Below are 17,500 nucleotides of genomic sequence, written 5' to 3' on the forward strand. Positions count from 1 at the left end.
GTTATCTTTGGCTCTCGGCATTGTTATCATCACAGGAAATGTCTTCGTGGTTGCGGCGTATTTCTCAAACGCTCGGATTCGAACTGGTACTTACACTATTCTTGCGAGTTTGGCCATTTCGGATCTTTTAGTAGGATGCATTTCAATTCCTATGTGGATCTTCATTAGCCTGACATCTGAACGTTTGGGATCTGTTGTAAATGACATTTTTGAATTCTTCGACATTTTCAGCGCGCTTGCCTCTAGCTTCCACCTTACAACAGTCAGTATGGAACGATGGTTTGCTATTCGGCGGCCGTTCATTTACGGAACACTCACAAAAGTACATTACTCCCTAATACTATGTGGAGCCTGGATTTCATCTTTTGCCTTCGCAGCCATTCGACCAGCCATACTTAAAGCAACAAGCATCGATGGAAAAAAAATCTACACTTTGTTTCTCTGTCTTGTAGGCTATGTTGGACCAGGAATTCTCGTCATTGCCTTGAACTACTCTATTTTTAAAGTGGCTCGCAGACTCATTAAGAGCCTGCCGACATCTACAGAGCAACAGTGCAGCGAGAGTACCACGATTCGTAGGAATATAAAAAAGCAAAGACGAACCGCACTAACCCTCATCTTTGTTACAGCAATGTTCTTAATTTCGTGGTCAAAGTTCTTCATTGTGAACATAATCTTCTGCTTTTGTGATCGCTGCAAGCGCAAGAGTCAAAACATGTTGACCCCTTTTCTTGTCTTTGCGAAGTGGCTTCAGTATTCTAACAGCGCTATAAATCCAATGGTTTACGCTTTTCGTGACGCTGAAATAAGAAAAACGTTTGTCCGACTTCTAGGACCGTGTGGGCGTGTTTTTGAAGCGCATCGTATTCGCCGTGTAAAGGCAGCCCCTAACACAAGGAACCCATGTTGGAGTTGTACCAACTAGCTTTGAGACAATGCCCCTGCGAATCTGCAAATCTAGCCTGTATGTAGAAGGATTAACTACTGGAGGGTAATGTGAAGTGCTAGTTTTATACCCATGTAAACCACGTGAGCGTTAGCCCTACTAATGGTATTGGGCCTACACAAGGACAGAGAAAAACTCTGACCAGGGTAGTTACTGAATCCTGTTGAAATATAAGTGCTACACGGCCAAGGTTTGCAAAAACGTAACCCTTCCTTGTAGCCTGTATATAAGACAACTTTGTGAGACCAAAAGGCCAAAAATAGGCCAGCAATACAAACTTTGGAATTTTCTCTGATTTAACTTGGTCCTGACTACTCTTTACTCGATTTTCCAAAACAAAAGACACTACGATAGCTTGTGCAATGAGCCATTCAGTATAAATTCGTAAGTCCAGTCCTTTATTCATAGCACGGTGAAAGTTTAGCCGGATCGGTAACAGCTCTTAGTGCAATTAGAAACGTCCGCCAACGATTACTGGTCGAGTATTTAACTAAATGACTTTATGGATCCTACCTACGCTACAAATAGGCCATTTCTGAGTTCACGTCTTCTTCCTCTTCAAAGCGAGTCTAAGTGCAAAGTTTTTGTGATGGTAATTAGTTCTACTTTGCATATGAATGAAAACTAATTTTCATAAGAAAAACTTCGCACTTATACTCGCTTTGAAGAGGAGGCGGATATGAACTCGGTAAAGGCCTATTGACTGCACGTCCTAAGAGACATCGTCGGAAGATCTCTTTAGTGAGGCTAGTACAGAGATGGAAGATACAACTGAATGATTCTACAAAATTGTGGGAATACTATAAAAAGATCAGTCTAAAGCTTTTGACCTTCTCCATCCCCATTATTGCCGGCAAAGGAAAGGCTACCATTATTCTTCGGATGATCATGGTATTTTTATGCTGACACTTTACTTCACTGAAAGGAAAAACAGGGTAAGAATGAGATCAGAGAAATTAAGCAAATGGAGAAAGTCCAAACGAGCACAAAAGATCAAATCTGAAGCCGCTGATTCTTTGGAACCAGCATTTTTAAATGATTTTGTAAACAAAACTCACACCAGAAAGCTGACCAAGAGCCCAAGACATGAAGCTATGGTCCCGTAGCGGAACGGATAAAAGTTCACTGTTTCTTTCCAATTATGATTGGAACCGTCCCTCCTTTTATCGGACCCGTGCCATTTTTCCTCTGTACGGTGTAAACGCGCCTTAAGATGTACGTTGTGCAAGTGGCGGCTGAAACTAATTAAAATAGAATAGATTCAATCAGACAATCAGGGGCTTTTGCTCTTTAATGTGACTTCGGTTAAGACGACCCGAGCAAGAGCCAGTTCCTGACTGTTTGTCTATTTCATGACCGAACAAATAAAAAACAAAAGTAGAATTTCAATCAAAATTTTGGAGCCAGTTTAAGTTAGAAAGATGAGTAGAATCCGTAATAGATGGTTTTATGACACGATACTTCGACACAACATGCAAAATCGTTTTCCATAGCGGTCCTAATCTGCTGCAGAGTAGTTCAATGAGATTAAAATCAAGGGGAAAATAAGAAATGAGGCAATCCTGTGAAATGAGAAAATCTCACCTTTTCCTTTCTGACGTCTCACCGCTCATCTTTCCGGTCCAACCTAAGCACGCTTTACACTCTTAAAACCCAAGTTTCGCCCCAGTTTTTCCCTGTCAAAATAAATGAAACTGGAGATTTGTGACACTGCCTGTGAAGACGAGGTTAGTAAGATATTAGCACTTGAATCCCGCGGGAAAATACTCGATGAAGTCGAGCGGGTGGGCACTGTGGAATGCGGCCCGCTAAGTCTCAGGAAAACCCAACCTCAATTTTCGGAAAATATCTGTTCGGAAGACGATTTGAGATCTAGAATTTTCGGAACACTTGTTCTAAAATTTCTTGCTTGCCTGCCTGTTCTAGGATTTTCGAACGTCTAAAAAATTTTAAAAAAGAACGAGGCCAATATATATCCAGCTCGGCTTGACCGAACAAGATTGGTCAATAAAGGATTTATTATATGGGATAAAAAAACAAAAAATGATCGATCTTCGATCTTGCGGGACCAAGCGAGAAATCCTGAGCGGACAAGATAGTTCCATCTTGCCCGCTCGGGTAGCAAATCATGATCCCGGCCCGGAATTTGGTTCATCTTGCTCGCTCGCGGAGCTTGTCATATAATAAAGGGCTTTTATTGAAATCTGAGTAACCCTGATTAAATACTTCTTAAGAATGCCAACATGGCCGTAGACTTCACACTATAGCGACTTTGAAGTGCATGACTAGTTAACTGTTCAAAACGTATGTCGAAAAGATATAATGCATTCAACTACAAAGTGGTACGGAAACTTGTGACAAAGACGATTAACAGAGTAATACTAAGAGTTTCAACAGAACGGCTAACATTCGACATAACTGGAAAGACGAATTAAGAAAATGCAAGACAGTGCCCAATAATTGGCCCCTAAGGGCATAACAAGAAAAATATTATGTCTATTTGTTAAGAGTGATGACATGCTTAACTAATACAGCAAAAGGAAAGAGGACTAGTACTGGTGCCATTCAAAAGGAAAGAGAACCAAAAAAAATGTATTAATAATAACAAAACCATATAACTGTTCGTAGCAACAAGGTTTCAGAGTTCTATTGTTTGGAAACGAAAACAGGCTGACCAAGGACTTGTGTGGGTGGGTAGGATGCTTAGAATGGAGTTTTCATGGGTGGATCTGGACGAAAACTGCCCTTAAAATAAGTTTCTTTAAGCCAATCTGGCATGCTACAAACCCTGGCAAAAAGAAGGTTTCTTAGGGCCTCAGGAGCCTAAATTTAAGGATTTACTTTTCGAAAGCAAACAGCTCCTGAAACTTTTAAGCACGGTGAAAATATTCTGGATCCAAAGCACATAATTACCTACTCCTTGAGACCAAACGCGCATTTCAACTCTCAAAGGCAAGTAAACACTTTTTATGGATAATTGACAATTGAGAATATGTATCATTCTCAGTCACTTTGTTTGAGACATTTAACAAAGTGCCAGGTGTTAAAAGAGGAATGCAATAATGTCTGTTTCTAAAGACAAGACAAACAATCGTACCTAAGTTTTGGTAGAATTAAGCCGCTGGCTTTTTTCTTTTGTATAGTTGTTTCAGTTAATTTTTGAGATCAACGCCTACATGCCTAGCTTTTTTGTCTGAGTAACAAAACAAACAATAGCTTATGAACGAGCCAGTCAGAAGTGATAAATGACCGTCAATATATGTAAAATACGCATTGAAGTGAAAAAGGATGGTTGACCAAAAGTTTCCGTTCAGACTTTGTTGAAGCTGCAATGATTTCGATCAGCTTTGATTAACCGCTACAAAACAACTTTGCATCCGGCGGAGATCTTTGGAAACTTCGCGCAACTACGAGAATCTTAACTTGTGCCGAAGTAAAAGTGAGCAGAAAAGCTTTGAAAACAGTATAAAATTAGTCTCGTGTGGTTTTACAGGTCCAGTGCACTTGTACGATTTGAATGCAAAGTCACGAACAGTTTGAGAGTCGCAAGTCGTTGTCACCAACTCTTGGAAGTATGCTTCTACAGAACATTTCTTCAAAGACACTCAGTGGAAAAATCAATCCAACCTTCGGTCCAACGATGCTACATGAGAATGTCTTGAAATACGTCACAACTGTTGAAATCGCCGTCACCTTCGTGTATTACGCTCTTTTGGTCATCTTAATCGTATCTGGTAATGTATTGGTTATTGCAGCTTACGTAAAGAACTGGCGACTTCACACCACGACAAACACATTCATTGTCGGACTAGCAGCTGCCGATTTGATGGTCGGATTCGTTTCTATTCCCTTTTGGCTCTACGTTTACAGCTGCAATTACTTCGATACCATCCTCAAACCCGTTGGATACGACCTTTATATCACATTTGATATTTTCATCGGCTGCGCATCGATCTTCCAACTCTCGGCCATTAGCTTGGAAAGATGCATCGCAATAGTGTGGCCGATAAAGCACCGCGGGATGCCCTCGAGATCCTTCCACGCAATGATTGCGGTCGCGTGGAGCTTGTCTGCTCTCATGGGAGGGTTCTATCCAATTCAAGTCAAAAAATGGGAAAGCGGTTACACGGCTTTTCTCTTTTCTGTAAGTTTTGCTGGGCCTTTTGTTGTCCTCTTCGGAGTTTACGTTCTCATCTACAACACAGCTATTAAGTCGAGGAAACGCGTGCGTTGCGAACACGTGAGCGCCACTCTGCGTCGCGAGATTCGTGTAACAGGAACTGTAGCACTCGTGACTGGGGTGTTTTTGATCGCGTGGTTTCCGTTCTTTGTAGTGACTGTGGTGGCAACATACGAATTGGAACGCCTCCCTGAACCCCCAGGTCTTCTTCGATTGATAGCTTTTGTAAAAGCCTTGCACTACACAAACTCAGGTCTGAATCCAATAATTTACGGATACCGCAGCTCTGAAATGGGTAAAACTATACGGAACATTGCCTTAAAATGCTTTCCTGTCGGTAAGCTCTCGAGAACACCGTCTGATGGTTGCTCGCAGAAACGGCACAATAACAGCGGAAACACAACTTTTCCTGCTAACAAGTTCACACTACAGAACCAGTCTGTTAAGAGAAGGCGAAGTACGGCTCCAACGGTAATCTCTGCAGTGACTGCTTTCCGGAATAAACCTGGAGCCATAGAAACGAGGCCTGCAAGTAACACTGACAAAAACTGATCACTGAGGATTTCAATCAAACAATTTGCTAAAAGGACATTTTCAATCCGTAGAGGGCGCGGGCATGGCGCAGTGGTGAGAACACTCGCCTCCCACCGATGTGGCTCGGGTTCGATTCCCAGATCCAGCGTCATATGTGGGTTGAGTTTGTTGGTTCTCTGCTCTGCACAGAGAAGTTTTCTCCGGGTACTCCGGTTTCCTCTCTCCTAAAAAAAAAAACAACATTTGATGTGATTTGTGTTAATTGTTAACTTCAGTTTACAGTGTCTCAAAAATGTTCAACCCCATACAGAACTCTCGTTGGGGGAGTTCTAAAGTTCTAAGAAGTAAAGGAATAATTTAAAACTGAATTGTAATTATTTTTCCCCGTAAATGTAAATCTATGTTATAATCATGAAGTGTGAAATTGAACAATGACTGGAAAAAAAAAGACAAAACATCGACAAAAACAATCTTCAGTTTCGTCCATTGACAATATGGAGGGGCCTTTCGTTTTTTAGCAGTGACATATCTGAATTTTAAGGTCTATGCACTAACTTAAAGGTGGCGGGATATAAATTCTATAAATTTTAGTTTTGAAACTCCTATAGACCGTATTCATAAATTGCGGTCACATTTATAATTCTTTTGTCCACGTGCAAATTAGCCTACCAAGCCTCATTTTAGAGCAAAAATTCTTTTCAATTCACTGTATGGTATCGAGGCTTGGTAGGCTAATTTGCACTAGGACAAAAGAATTATAAATTTGCCGCCATTTATGAATAAGGTCTATTTTAGAAGGTTTGGTGGACGCCATCCAGCGGTCAGCAGATAAGCTTGCTGCATGATGAGAGATTTTGAGTTGAAAACAAAATCAAATTATTTACAGATGAGAGGAAATTTTAATGCCCGACTGAAAAAACTCGCTTGTCCAGTGTAACTGTAAACTGTAAACGTAAATGCTTCTTTTTACATCCACTGAAGTTGGGAAGCAGGACATGAAAAACAAGGAAACTTCATGTAATTAGTCGGCTTTTTTAAAGACAGTCTCCACTTCAAGAAGTCAAAGATCTATTTGAAAACCATAAAATCCACTCGAAATACGACTGAGGGAATTTGATATTAAGGACGGTGCCTACTAATTCAAAGGTACAGTTTTCCCGGTTTATGATTGTGCGGGAAAAGCACAATTGAAATCTAGACTGCTCGCAGTCTAATTGAAATCCAAAAGGAAAATTGGGTAAAGCCACGGATTTTTCAAAGATAATTTACCAACAATATTTGTAAAAGGCTTTAAAATACAAAGCAATGTACGGTTCTTTTCCAAATTGAAGCTTAATTAATCACTCCCCACCCTTTGACGTCCAAACCGGCCTAAACCGGCCAGACTTAGTATTTTACTCTGTCTAAAGCCAGACGATTTTACTCGTCAATGGGGAACCGCAGGGAGTCGATGGGGTATCTGTGAAAAATGCGTGGTTACCCCCAAGTCTTTTGGATACCAAGAGCAGTTGCTAAGTTTTGCTTTCTCCACATGGTTTTCGATCTCGCAAAAATATCCCTGTATTAGTAAACACCACCCATTGGAAACCCTTGTATCTTGACATGCGCAGAATGTATGCGCAATACGAAGGCACTGTCCTCAATTCCACGCTTCCGTGTATGAGCGGGCCTCAGGTCCTCAACGGGTTGTGCTCAGGTGTAACTGCTAGTTCTACATACACCACCATTCCAGTACAAAACGAACAGCCGCTGACCGCGGGCGTCTGTAAAGATGGCTGATTTCCTTGCAGCCTTATTTTACCTGTTTTGGAGCGTATCGCCTACATAGCATTGCCTCGCGCAGAAAGAAGTAATGGAAGATATAGAAGTTTTTTATATGGATCCAGCGTTTATAGACCCTCAAGTGTATGACCTATGGTTGCAAGGTTTCTCGGGTGAGTTTATAATATATTTTTCAAAACCATAACATTCCATTTAAAATCCACACCCCCCTGTTAACGAGCTTGTGCGAATTTCACCCCTTAAGAAGTACAAGATCAAAGTGCCGACACATTCCCCCCTTCAGAAAAAGTGTATATTCAATTTCCGCCCTCAGAAGAATTGGGATTTTTTCCAATACCCTTGAGAAATATTTGAAAGATGAACGTGTGCCGTCACGTGGAGCCCCTCAGAAATGCTCTTCAGACCCCCCTCAGAAAATCTCGTCAACAGGGGGGGTGTGGATTTTAAATGGAATGGCCCTCTAGGACTTGTCCAATTCGACCTGAGATATGACTGTTTCTGTTAATATCAGCAGAGATGCCAACCTATGGAGATCTAAAGTCTGGAGATTTTTTTCCAGCCGATCTCCCCACCCCTCCCCCCTCGATCAACCTACCCACTCCCCCTCCCCTCCTCTTCTTCCCCCCCCCTCCCCATCCTTAAACGCACCCACCCATTCCCCAGCAGCTCCTTCAGAATACAAGAATATTTTGCCGCCATTGTGAATCTGCGGGAAAACAGGGTACTTATGTCAAGAATTTTTATTGGTTAATCGGTTATATGGCTATGATAGCTAAAGGAAGTCATTTTGTTTAGTTCTATTAACGTGTGTTTGAAACTCAGAGATGAAGAAGTGCATTAAGAAACAATGAAACGAGTTTGAAAAAATCGATTTTTTTTAACTTGGGGATGCAATTTGAGTCTAGAATGGGGAAACGTCTGTAAAAGGTTCAGAGTCGTTTTTATCCGGGAGATTTCATGACCCGTACGGGACACCGGGAGATTCGTTCCGTATCCGGGAGAGTTGGCACGTATGTATCAGACCTTGTGCACCATAAGCCTTTGAAAGACATCATCACACAAGCTGGCGAACGGCAAAGGAACTGTGTGCCAGACATTCCAACACCTTTTGAAAGAAAATAAGTCTGGACTTTCATTAAGCCTCCTTCGCAGCCGTCTTTCGGGATGTCACGCGACGCTCCCCGTAATGTAATCCCTGATATAATGCAAAGCCTGGTGTCATTCTATGGTTAATTCGTGTACGCACCCCGAAAAATGCATTTGAATACCTTTCCGCGAACGTAACACTGCAAATAGATTTAATTTGAGTGTAGGCTGTTTGATTCGTAATGGCTCCTTTCATTCAATTTTATGAAATTCCATTCCTTGATGGACTAAGCTTGGCATCAATGAAAATCTGCCATTTTATTGATGTGCACAAGCCAATGAGTGTGCCAGTGGTGCAAGAAATTATGCACATTAGGGTTGTGCAATGGAAAACTAGGGAATCACCCTAACTGTGGAATATGCTGCCACTTATTTGGGGTAACCCTGTGATGGACTAGCATCCCATCCAGGGGGGAGTAGAAATACTCCTTGTCGCTTCATGCTAAGGAAACCAGGGATAAGCTCCAGCGTGCTGGGCCACTAGGCTCAGAAAGCGCTTACCTATTTGCATAAGAATAACAAATATAGTTGGTTTGTAACCATTCTCTAGAGACACATAACAACATTGTAATAGTGTACAATAATATTGCCTGTGGATGAACAAGAGATTTTATTTTCATTCACAAATATGGCGGCGATGATGTAACGTGAAAAACACCTATATTACTCTGAAAATTTCTTCAACAATTGCCGCCCAATACTTTTTTCCAGGTATTTCACTGTAAGTCCTCACTAGGAAGGAGGCCAGGCATTATCCCTTCAGTTGCCCAGTCCATGCACAAACTACCGTATAGTAGCAATGATAATTAAAGTAGACTGTCCTTTTTTACAACTCTTATGTTTCAATTTAGAAAATGAAGCAACTCAGAGGCGTGAATGTGAAGATGCATTGAAGAAACTTGGTGTGTCGTATGCCATCATCTCCAGTGATACTCACGACCAGTACCGATTGTTCTTCCTGGTTGAACGTTTCCTTCAATCTCCCCCAATGCTTGCTCGTCAGATGCTGTTGCATATTTCACCAGATATGCAAGACATGTTGATTGAAAAGTAAGGGAGGTCAAATTTAATTGCAAATTTAATAAAAATTTCCAGGAATTGAAACCCCGTGCTTGTTAATTTTATTTGATGGGACACTTGTTGATCCTTATATCATCCTCATTTATCTTATGAAGAACCCCTACATCCACTTAAGAACTGGTTACACAAATACAAATACATACTTAATTGACTGCTCCCCATAGTGGCTTTTCAGGGCCAATGAAACACAATGAAAGGACGGAACAGAACAGCAACAACAACTGTTAAGAATCCCAACTGGCCGGAGGCAAGCCAGTTGGCTATTTACAAGTGCAGCTGGGAAGTTGAACCAGGGACTACCAGGATCAAATTCAACGAGTGATCAGAGTGGGTCTTGAACCTGGGATCTCGGGATCTCAAGGCAAGCGCCCTGACCACTTGGCCACACTGCCTTCTTTTGCCCATTGACTACTACAAGTGTGACTTAATAGATTTTACTGTTTAACGCCAGACGATTTTACTCGTCAATGGGGGAAATTTAGGAGTCAATGAGTTAACCAATGAGTTTTATAATAATTTATAGAGTTATTGCTTTAGCTAGCAAGTTAGGAGCTAAAAAGACTGAGATTGACAGCTAGGATAGTGCTTTCAGCAAATACTGCTGTAAGTTCCAAGTGCCCCCTGCCATTGTCCAGCCACCTGTGGCCTGGTACTATAAGCAAGTCTTAGTTAATGATTTGCAAAGGAGTGGCTCCCCTGTAGACTGCTGCCTTGTCATGGTGGGGGAGCTTGCGTGCCTCAGTGACCTTGAGAGCTTTACCGTCGGGGGTATTCCCCCACTAGGTCCAACCTTGGCGGGCAGGTCAAAGGGTAGAGGACAGACTAAATGGTAGTCACTGGTCCTCCAAGTTGGGGGTTGGGCGTGCGGCTAATCCCCGCACCCCGTAAAAATTATCTGATTACAGAAACCGACCGGCCTTAAGAGTCCTCATGGGCCCGATGAGGATAAGTAAGTAAGTAAAGGAGTGGGTTCAGGAAGAGAGCAGTACACTGTAAATAAGTAAACCAAGCACGTACTATGCATAAGAAATATTTTGAGTTCATGATGGCTTTGGCTATGTAGGAAACAAAGCTACACTGTTTGTTTTGATCCAGGAATGAGAAAGGGGTTTGTTTTTGATTGTGCATCAGGTACTATCAATTTGACAAGGAAGTGGTGCGAGAACTTTTGGGTAAGAAACTGACTGGACGATTAAGGAAGGACTTGGATGACATCAGTGAGAAAACAAATGTACCCCTTAAGAGTTGTCGTCGACAGGTTTGTTGCCATTATCTTTTGGACATGATGAGTCAGTTTAGCCTGCATACCTTCTGTGTTTCTGTTTCTTCTTATTTTCCCACATGTGATGACCAACAGCAAAACCACTTCTGCACAACTGCCTGGAATGTGGTTTTGTCTTTTATCAGGATTGCTCCAGAAGAAAATGAAATATAGAAGAAAAATAATATTGTAAAATAACTGTGGAAAGATAGAAAGAAGACACCAAGTGAAGCGTATTTGACTTTAGGTACTCTTTATCTGTCTATTTGACTGTCTTTTTCTTTTACATGTAGTTTGACAATGTGAAAAATGTCTTGAGAGCAATTGAAGAGACTGAGGGTGGAGGCCTTGCTGACACCATTAAGAAGTTATTTCTTCTGTCAGACAATTTATCCAGGTACACTCCAAACTGTGATTCTAGGCTATTGCATTGAATTTTATTTTTGGAAAGAAATTTGACCCACACGTAACATTTTGGGTGTTTGTGTTTCTGTTCACAGGCAATATGCTTGTATCTGTTTCATGGCCATTAATAAGATTGAAACAGGAAAGAAAAGGTTGGTTGAAATGTGGTGGATTAGCAGTGATAAAATTGAGATGTGGGTCCTGTTTCTTAAAGTCCGAGTTACTTTCCAGGCTCGACAAGCCAATAATTGACTTATTGACTACAATCTGCCTATTTTAGAGTGGTCTTTCAACAGATTTACCGGACCCAAAAGAAAAACTTAATTGCGAAGTTTCATACCTCAAAACGGCGTTAGTTTGAAGAAACAAAGAGACTTATGGTCTCAAAAATATTCCCGAAGCGTTTCTGAACTTTTGAGCAGGGGAACTTGGAAAGTGCATGTTGTGTTCTCATCTAAAAAAGAGGAGGGCAGGTGTGCAAGATTTCTACATTCCCGGGCACAGCTTCCTTGTCTTTAGTGAAATATGTTTCCCAAACAATCCACGATTAAACCCTTGCTTGGTTCCATGTGTAAAAGAGAAACAAGAAAAAGGCTTTTGCTTTTTTAAACCTATATTAGGGCCGTTTATACGAGAGAAAATAAGCCGCGGCTAACTCTGGCCGCGGCTTACGTAAGCCGCGAACACCTCGTATAAATAATACAAAATCTACGTTCACGGCTTTCTCAAGCCGCGGCTTATCCTGGCCGGGGAGTTTATACTCGTATAAATAGTTCCTTTCGCGGCTTACGTAAGCCGCGGCTTATTTTCTCTCGTATAAACGGCCCTATTAGCAATCATAATAATCACTCAAGTCTCAAGGTTATTTAGCGGAGCACGAGTGCCATTACACTAGTTGCCATTTGGGGAGACTACAAATCAACTGAAATCAGAACAAATCAAATCAAATGGCTTTTGGCAGAGTGGAAAACCAGAGTACCCAGGGAAAAACCTCTCGGTGCAGGAGTAGAGAACCAACAAACTCAACCCACATATGCCATCGCGAAACAAGTTGTGCGAAAACTTTTACAGGGTAACAGTGTCTTAAACCACACATATTTTCAAGCTCGATGTTGAGAAATTTGTAACTTTGAGAATCTGAGACGAAGTGTGTGGTTCTTCAGGGAAATGGAACTCGAATTATCAGGCAATTGAGGACTTTCAATATCAATAGACTGCAAATTACAAGATAAAGTACCTACGATACGAGTTCGTATTTAGAGAGGGAGACGCAATTAACCTTTGCAGTTCTCTAACTCACGGCCCTCTAGCTATACCACAGAGGACAGACCACAACGCCGGGTAGTGTGTGTGTGGGTTCTTTCTATACGTTCCAGAGGGTAATGAACATTGAAAGTATGTGACACGAGGATTACGGCTTATCGTTCTTATCTGAGAGGACTAGAGAATCCAACCATTCGCAATGTCATTACAAAGGAGGCACTTTCTCCTCAATTATTTCAAGACCCTGAGTGTTGGTCCGGCCGGAGTTTTATGTCCCGCAACCCCCTTGCACATGACACGGTCCCATGCTTAACCAACTAAGCCAAACTGTTGACGATACCTCTTTGCAGCCCACCTCAATTCCATCTCTCTCAAAGAACATTCTGGCGGCAAGCTGTTTCCATATATTTATTTCTTAGTGAAAAATTCTCAAGGCCTCCAGCAAACTTCCCCGCAACGCCATCATGGAAAGTTTTTATTTACATAAGCTGTATGAAGGATTAAACTTGTTTTCTTCAAATGTTAGGCTGTTACATCTGACATTCGATGATCTTGCTTTTTGTGCTGAGGAGATGTTGGATCATTGGACTGTTGGATCAGATGAAGGATCCACCGGTAAGTCTGCAAGCTATCACAGTACCGTAGCTCAATGCATAGGCGTTTAGTGGGAAGTGTCGTGGGCTTTGAGTTAGCCTAGAGTTAGAGTTAAGGTTGGCGAGGTTTATTTTCAGTCGACGTCAAATGATCTGCTCGCCACTGACACATGAAATCACGATATTTTGCTTAAACTCGCCCAATAATTGTTAATTACTTTGCAGCAGCTGATGTAGGAGACACCGGAGCAGAATTTGACCGAGTTTTTCTTCAAGAATTGAGGGATCTTAAAGTCTTTGTTAACGACAGAGAAATCGTAGAGGAGCATAGAAGGTGAAAAAAAAAATCCCTTTTCAGGTGACCAGGCCCCAGTTGTTCGAAGGGTGGATCGCGGTATCTACTGGATAACCCAATTGGTTTTGCTAGTGTTTACCTGCTGGATAGCGATTTATCCGGTGCATAGAGTTATCCCTCTTTTGAACAACCGAGGCCACATGGCTTAAACGCCCAGTTGGTTGGGCGTTGTGTAGCGCAATCACCATTCTCTTCCCCAGACCCCGCTGGTCAGCACCAAGAACACGGACTCTGGCCGCAGCCAAAAATACGCGCGGTAACGGTAATGGTATAATGTTGTAACCGTTGACAACCGTTACTGTTTCAAATTTCTGAGTATGCGCAGAAGAGCCAGAAGGCTATTTTTGAACACGGTGTTTTTCTTTCAAAATAAAATGGTTCTAAGCTCAGGCGAGTTCACGTTCTGCAATTGCCCAAATTGCTCAGTTCATTCACTAACTGATAAATGAGATAATCATTTCAATTTTTTTTCGAAAGTATTTTCTTTCCCGTGAAATAAATTGATTAAAATGTCATTTATTTTCAGTTTGGTATGTAGCGTTATAAGCAAACGATTCACCAAGAAGCTTGCTAAGTCTGTGGAGGTGAACTTTAAGGTAAGCTCAAGCTGCAGAGTGGCCCCTAAGCGATCTTATTAACCCTGCTAGAAATCGTCGAGCACACCTGCCGATGAGCTGGGAAAACTGGAAAAAGTTAAGAGAGTAGGTCGCTAGGCTTGTTTGTTAAATAAAATGGAGCGATCATAAAAAAAATTGAAAAACGGAAATGTTTTTGACGCCTCCGTCGTAGATCTTAAGGCCCCTAGTGACCCCAGATAAAAGGCGGGCGTGTTCGTGTTTCAAATCTAATCCTCTGGAAGTAGAACTTTTACTCAAACGCTAAATTACTTCACCAGAAGAATAAGGCAGCCTGTCGCACGAACTAATACGAAATTAAATAGCCTTTACTTTCATTTTCTTCTGATAACACTGTTTATATTTACACACTTAGACCCTGTGTCGACACCTGCTGAATATCGCTGCAGGTCTCATACATAGTAAGGAGGTTAAAGATGTTCTGAGCGACTTTGCGGAAAAGGTAAATGTACACAATAACTATCAGAAAAAAATTAGTATTTCCTTTCTCAAAAATGGAATGCCAGTGTTATGTGCGTTAGCAGGCACTATCTGCGAAATGTGATCGTTTTCGTTCACGAAACTTTCACTTTTTCTTTTAAAGTTCATCGAACCGTGTAAGCAGCTTGAATGGGATGCAAAAGAGACCGAAATTTTCCTGGATTCGTTGGTGGACAGCTGCACTAAACTGGACTCATTGCATAAGTAGGTATTTTTTGACGTATTGAGTATTGTAGACATCCGCAAGTTTCAGAAAACGGCGACGGATGTTATTAGGATGTTATTAGTTTACAGACGAAAAGTGATCGCGCTGCACGTGCAGAACGCGTTTTCCGTACTCCTCTTCTTCTTCTTGTTCTTCCTCTTTTTCTTGTTCTTCCTCTTCTTCTTCTTCTTCTTCTTCTTCTTCTTCTTCTTCTTCTTCTTCTTCTTCTTCTTCTTCTTCCTACTCTCCTTCTTCCTCTTCTTGTTTCTCTTCTTCTTCCTCCTCTTCTTCTTCTTCCTCTTGTTCTTGTTTTTCTTCTTCTTCTCCTTCTTCCTCTTCTTCTTCTTCTTCTTCTTCTTCCTCTTCTTCTTCTTCCTACTCTCCTTCTTCCTCTTCTTCTCCTTCTTCCTCTTCTTGTTTCTCTTCTTCTTCCTCCTCTTCTTCTTCCTCTTGTTCTTGTTCGTGTTCTTCTTCTCCTTCTTCCTCTTCTTCTTCTTCTTCTTCTTCTTCTTCCTACTCTCCTTCTTCCTCTTCTCCTTCTTCCTCTTCTTGTTTCTCTTCTTCTTCCTCCTCTTCTTCTTCTTCCTCTTGTTCTTGTTCTTGTTCTTCTTCTCCTTCTTCTTCTTCTTCTTCTTCTTCCTACTCTCCTTCTTCCTCTTCTTCTCCTTCTTCCTCTTCTTGTTTCTCTTCTTCTTCCTCCTATTCTTCTTCTTCCTCCACTTCTTCTTGCTCTTCTTCTTCCTCTTCTTCTTCTTCTTCTTCCTCTTCTTCTAGTAGTTCTAGCGCTGGAGCACTAATAAACCAATTAGGACATATTAAAATTCAGTCGAAAACAGAAGGCATGATCTCGAAGCTCTGGGGAATAAATTCATACAAATCCTTATATTTATTCCCGAGAGCCTCGAGATGATGCCTTTTGTTTTCGACTGAATTTTAATGTATCGAAATTGGTCTATTGGGGACACTGTAAAGTGAAATTAACAATTAACGTAAATCAAGTCAAATGCTGGCTTTTTCTTTACTTAAAAACCATTCGTACCAATCCACTTACGGGATACTTCTCCCATATTGTACGTCAACAAGACGTATTAATCGCGATGTACTTGGGAAAATTGTATTTCCAAGTGACGTTTTCGTTGCCACAGCGGTCATTTAAAAATTTTTCAAGCTCCCCAATCAGAGATCTAGCTTGTTCGCAAAAGCCATCTTCAGTTTACATTTGCAAACCAAGATAGTTTGTGCTTCCGACAACAGGGCGGTTTTCTTGCCCGTTTTCTTACCGTTTATAACAATGGGAAGGTAAACAATCCGAAGATAAAGGGTGGCTTCATATATCATCAACATATTTAGGCGAGACTAAGGCTCCGTGCATACTCACGCATCATTGTTGGGTGTTACAAGTTGGGGCCATTTGCGCATCCTGTTGCATGTTGTTCCGTGCAGTTGCGCGATGTTTGAAACTGGTCAAACTTTTGAGCCAACAACTCCCACCATTTTTTTTTGTTCCGTGATCGCCGAAGCGTCGCGCAACAACGCTGGGTCCGTCAACACTGTTGGGGCCACGTACACAGATTAGATGTGGTCTTCACGGCGATAGCAACGCATGAACATGTTGACAACAAGATGGCAGCCGAATTTTGTAAGTTGACAAAGTCTTATGGGTCGTATCCTTCCCATAATACACTGCACGTCCTTATATTGTTGGGAGTTGTTGCGTCCGTTTGCACTCCACTAGCAACACATCCAACATCTGTCGAACCAACAACTTACATTGTTATATAGCTGAATTTCTTCCCCAACAGCGGGCTCTCATTGGTTACTTAGAGGTCACATGACATCTAACAATAAAACTCTTTCCCGCCAAAAGTCTCGGGCAACAGTGCAAAATCTATGACGTCAGAGGACAACACCGCGAATGTTGACCGACAATAGCCGTTTTGTTGCCATTGCACGTTTTTCTATTTTGTGCTATATAATAAATCACTTAATGACTGGTACCTCGAGAAACAGTTCATTTTGTTTCCCTCGAATTTCAATGTTTCCCTTGGCTGCGCCTCGGGGAAAGATTGAGATTCTCGGGAAACAAAATGAACTGTTTCCCTCGGGACCAGTCATTAAGTGCTTAATGTTCGGAGTTGTTGCGTTTGTTTGCACGGAGCTTTAATGTAATGTACCAGTCACTGTTACGGAGGCATTAGACTCAAGGTCCTTCTTTAGGAGCAATGAATACATTTTACAGGACATTTCCGAAAAATTCGCTGAAGATGTTTTTTTTTTTTTTCAAATTAAACAGAAGCAATTTGGAGCGCTTGATTCCTGTGTACGCCCGCTTCGTAACTGTATCACAGAAATGTATTGGGAGAATGTACCACGAGTGACTCACGTCATAGCAAACAAAGTTTGAGTGGACTTAATCCGGGGCTCACACAGTGCCGCCGGCTGGCATAGTTCGAACCACGACAAGAGATACTTGTTATTGGCTACTGGCTTGCTCAGTCAAGGCTGGATATTTCCCTTCGTTTCATTCCAAAAAGAACGCAAAAACGATGTTGGACTTCTTCTCTCTTCTTAAATACTCAGAAAGGAACTTTGCGAATGTCAAAATGAAAAAAAAAAAAAATTGCAGGAAAAGGCG

General features: G+C 41.6%; 3 protein-coding genes across 4 annotated transcripts in view; all 3 read left to right on the forward strand.

The window, feature by feature from the left end:
- Window positions 1-1,496, forward strand: part of LOC138027210 (D(1B) dopamine receptor-like) — a 1,835-nt gene extending 339 nt beyond the window's left edge. Inside the window, exon 1 of the mRNA XM_068874757.1 lies at window positions 1-1,496. This exon is cut by the window's left edge and continues 339 nt beyond it. Coding sequence (XP_068730858.1) covers window positions 1-925 — 925 coding nt within the window. The 3' untranslated portion in view covers window positions 926-1,496.
- Window positions 1,497-4,203: 2,707 nt separating this feature from the next.
- LOC138027016 (adenosine receptor A2b-like) lies at window positions 4,204-6,127 on the forward strand. Its single transcript, XM_068874502.1, has one exon. It carries the CDS (start codon window positions 4,464-4,466, stop codon window positions 5,676-5,678), a length of 1,215 nt encoding a protein of 404 aa, XP_068730603.1. The 5' UTR covers window positions 4,204-4,463; the 3' UTR covers window positions 5,679-6,127.
- Window positions 6,128-7,395: 1,268 nt separating this feature from the next.
- The window catches only part of LOC138025973 (acidic fibroblast growth factor intracellular-binding protein-like), an 11,231-nt gene continuing 1,126 nt past the window's right edge, over window positions 7,396-17,500 (forward strand). The window contains exons 1-11 of one of the 2 annotated variants that reach the window (XM_068873127.1): window positions 7,396-7,594; window positions 9,440-9,638; window positions 10,800-10,926; window positions 11,223-11,326; window positions 11,430-11,486; window positions 13,124-13,212; window positions 13,416-13,524; window positions 14,072-14,141; window positions 14,536-14,622; window positions 14,764-14,864; window positions 17,159-17,500. The exon at window positions 17,159-17,500 is cut by the window's right edge and continues 1,126 nt beyond it. In XM_068873127.1, coding sequence (XP_068729228.1) covers window positions 7,513-7,594; window positions 9,440-9,638; window positions 10,800-10,926; window positions 11,223-11,326; window positions 11,430-11,486; window positions 13,124-13,212; window positions 13,416-13,524; window positions 14,072-14,141; window positions 14,536-14,622; window positions 14,764-14,864; window positions 17,159-17,243 — 1,110 coding nt within the window. In that variant the 5' untranslated portion in view covers window positions 7,396-7,512 and the 3' untranslated portion in view covers window positions 17,244-17,500. The remainder of the gene's footprint in view (window positions 7,595-9,439; window positions 9,639-10,799; window positions 10,927-11,222; window positions 11,327-11,429; window positions 11,487-13,123; window positions 13,213-13,415; window positions 13,525-14,071; window positions 14,142-14,535; window positions 14,623-14,763; window positions 14,865-17,158) is intronic. The other variant, XM_068873129.1, reaches the window with a different exon arrangement.

The sequence above is a fragment of the Montipora capricornis genome, chromosome 12 (genome assembly GCF_036669925.1).
Source record: "Montipora capricornis isolate CH-2021 chromosome 12, ASM3666992v2, whole genome shotgun sequence".
Lineage (NCBI taxonomy): Eukaryota > Metazoa > Cnidaria > Anthozoa > Scleractinia > Acroporidae > Montipora > Montipora capricornis.

What these genes read in the sequence shown, in the direction of transcription:
- LOC138027016 (XM_068874502.1), top strand. Translation starts at nt 4,464, where the DNA reads ATGCAAAGTCACGAACAGTTTGAGAGTCGCAAGTCGTTGTCACCAACT.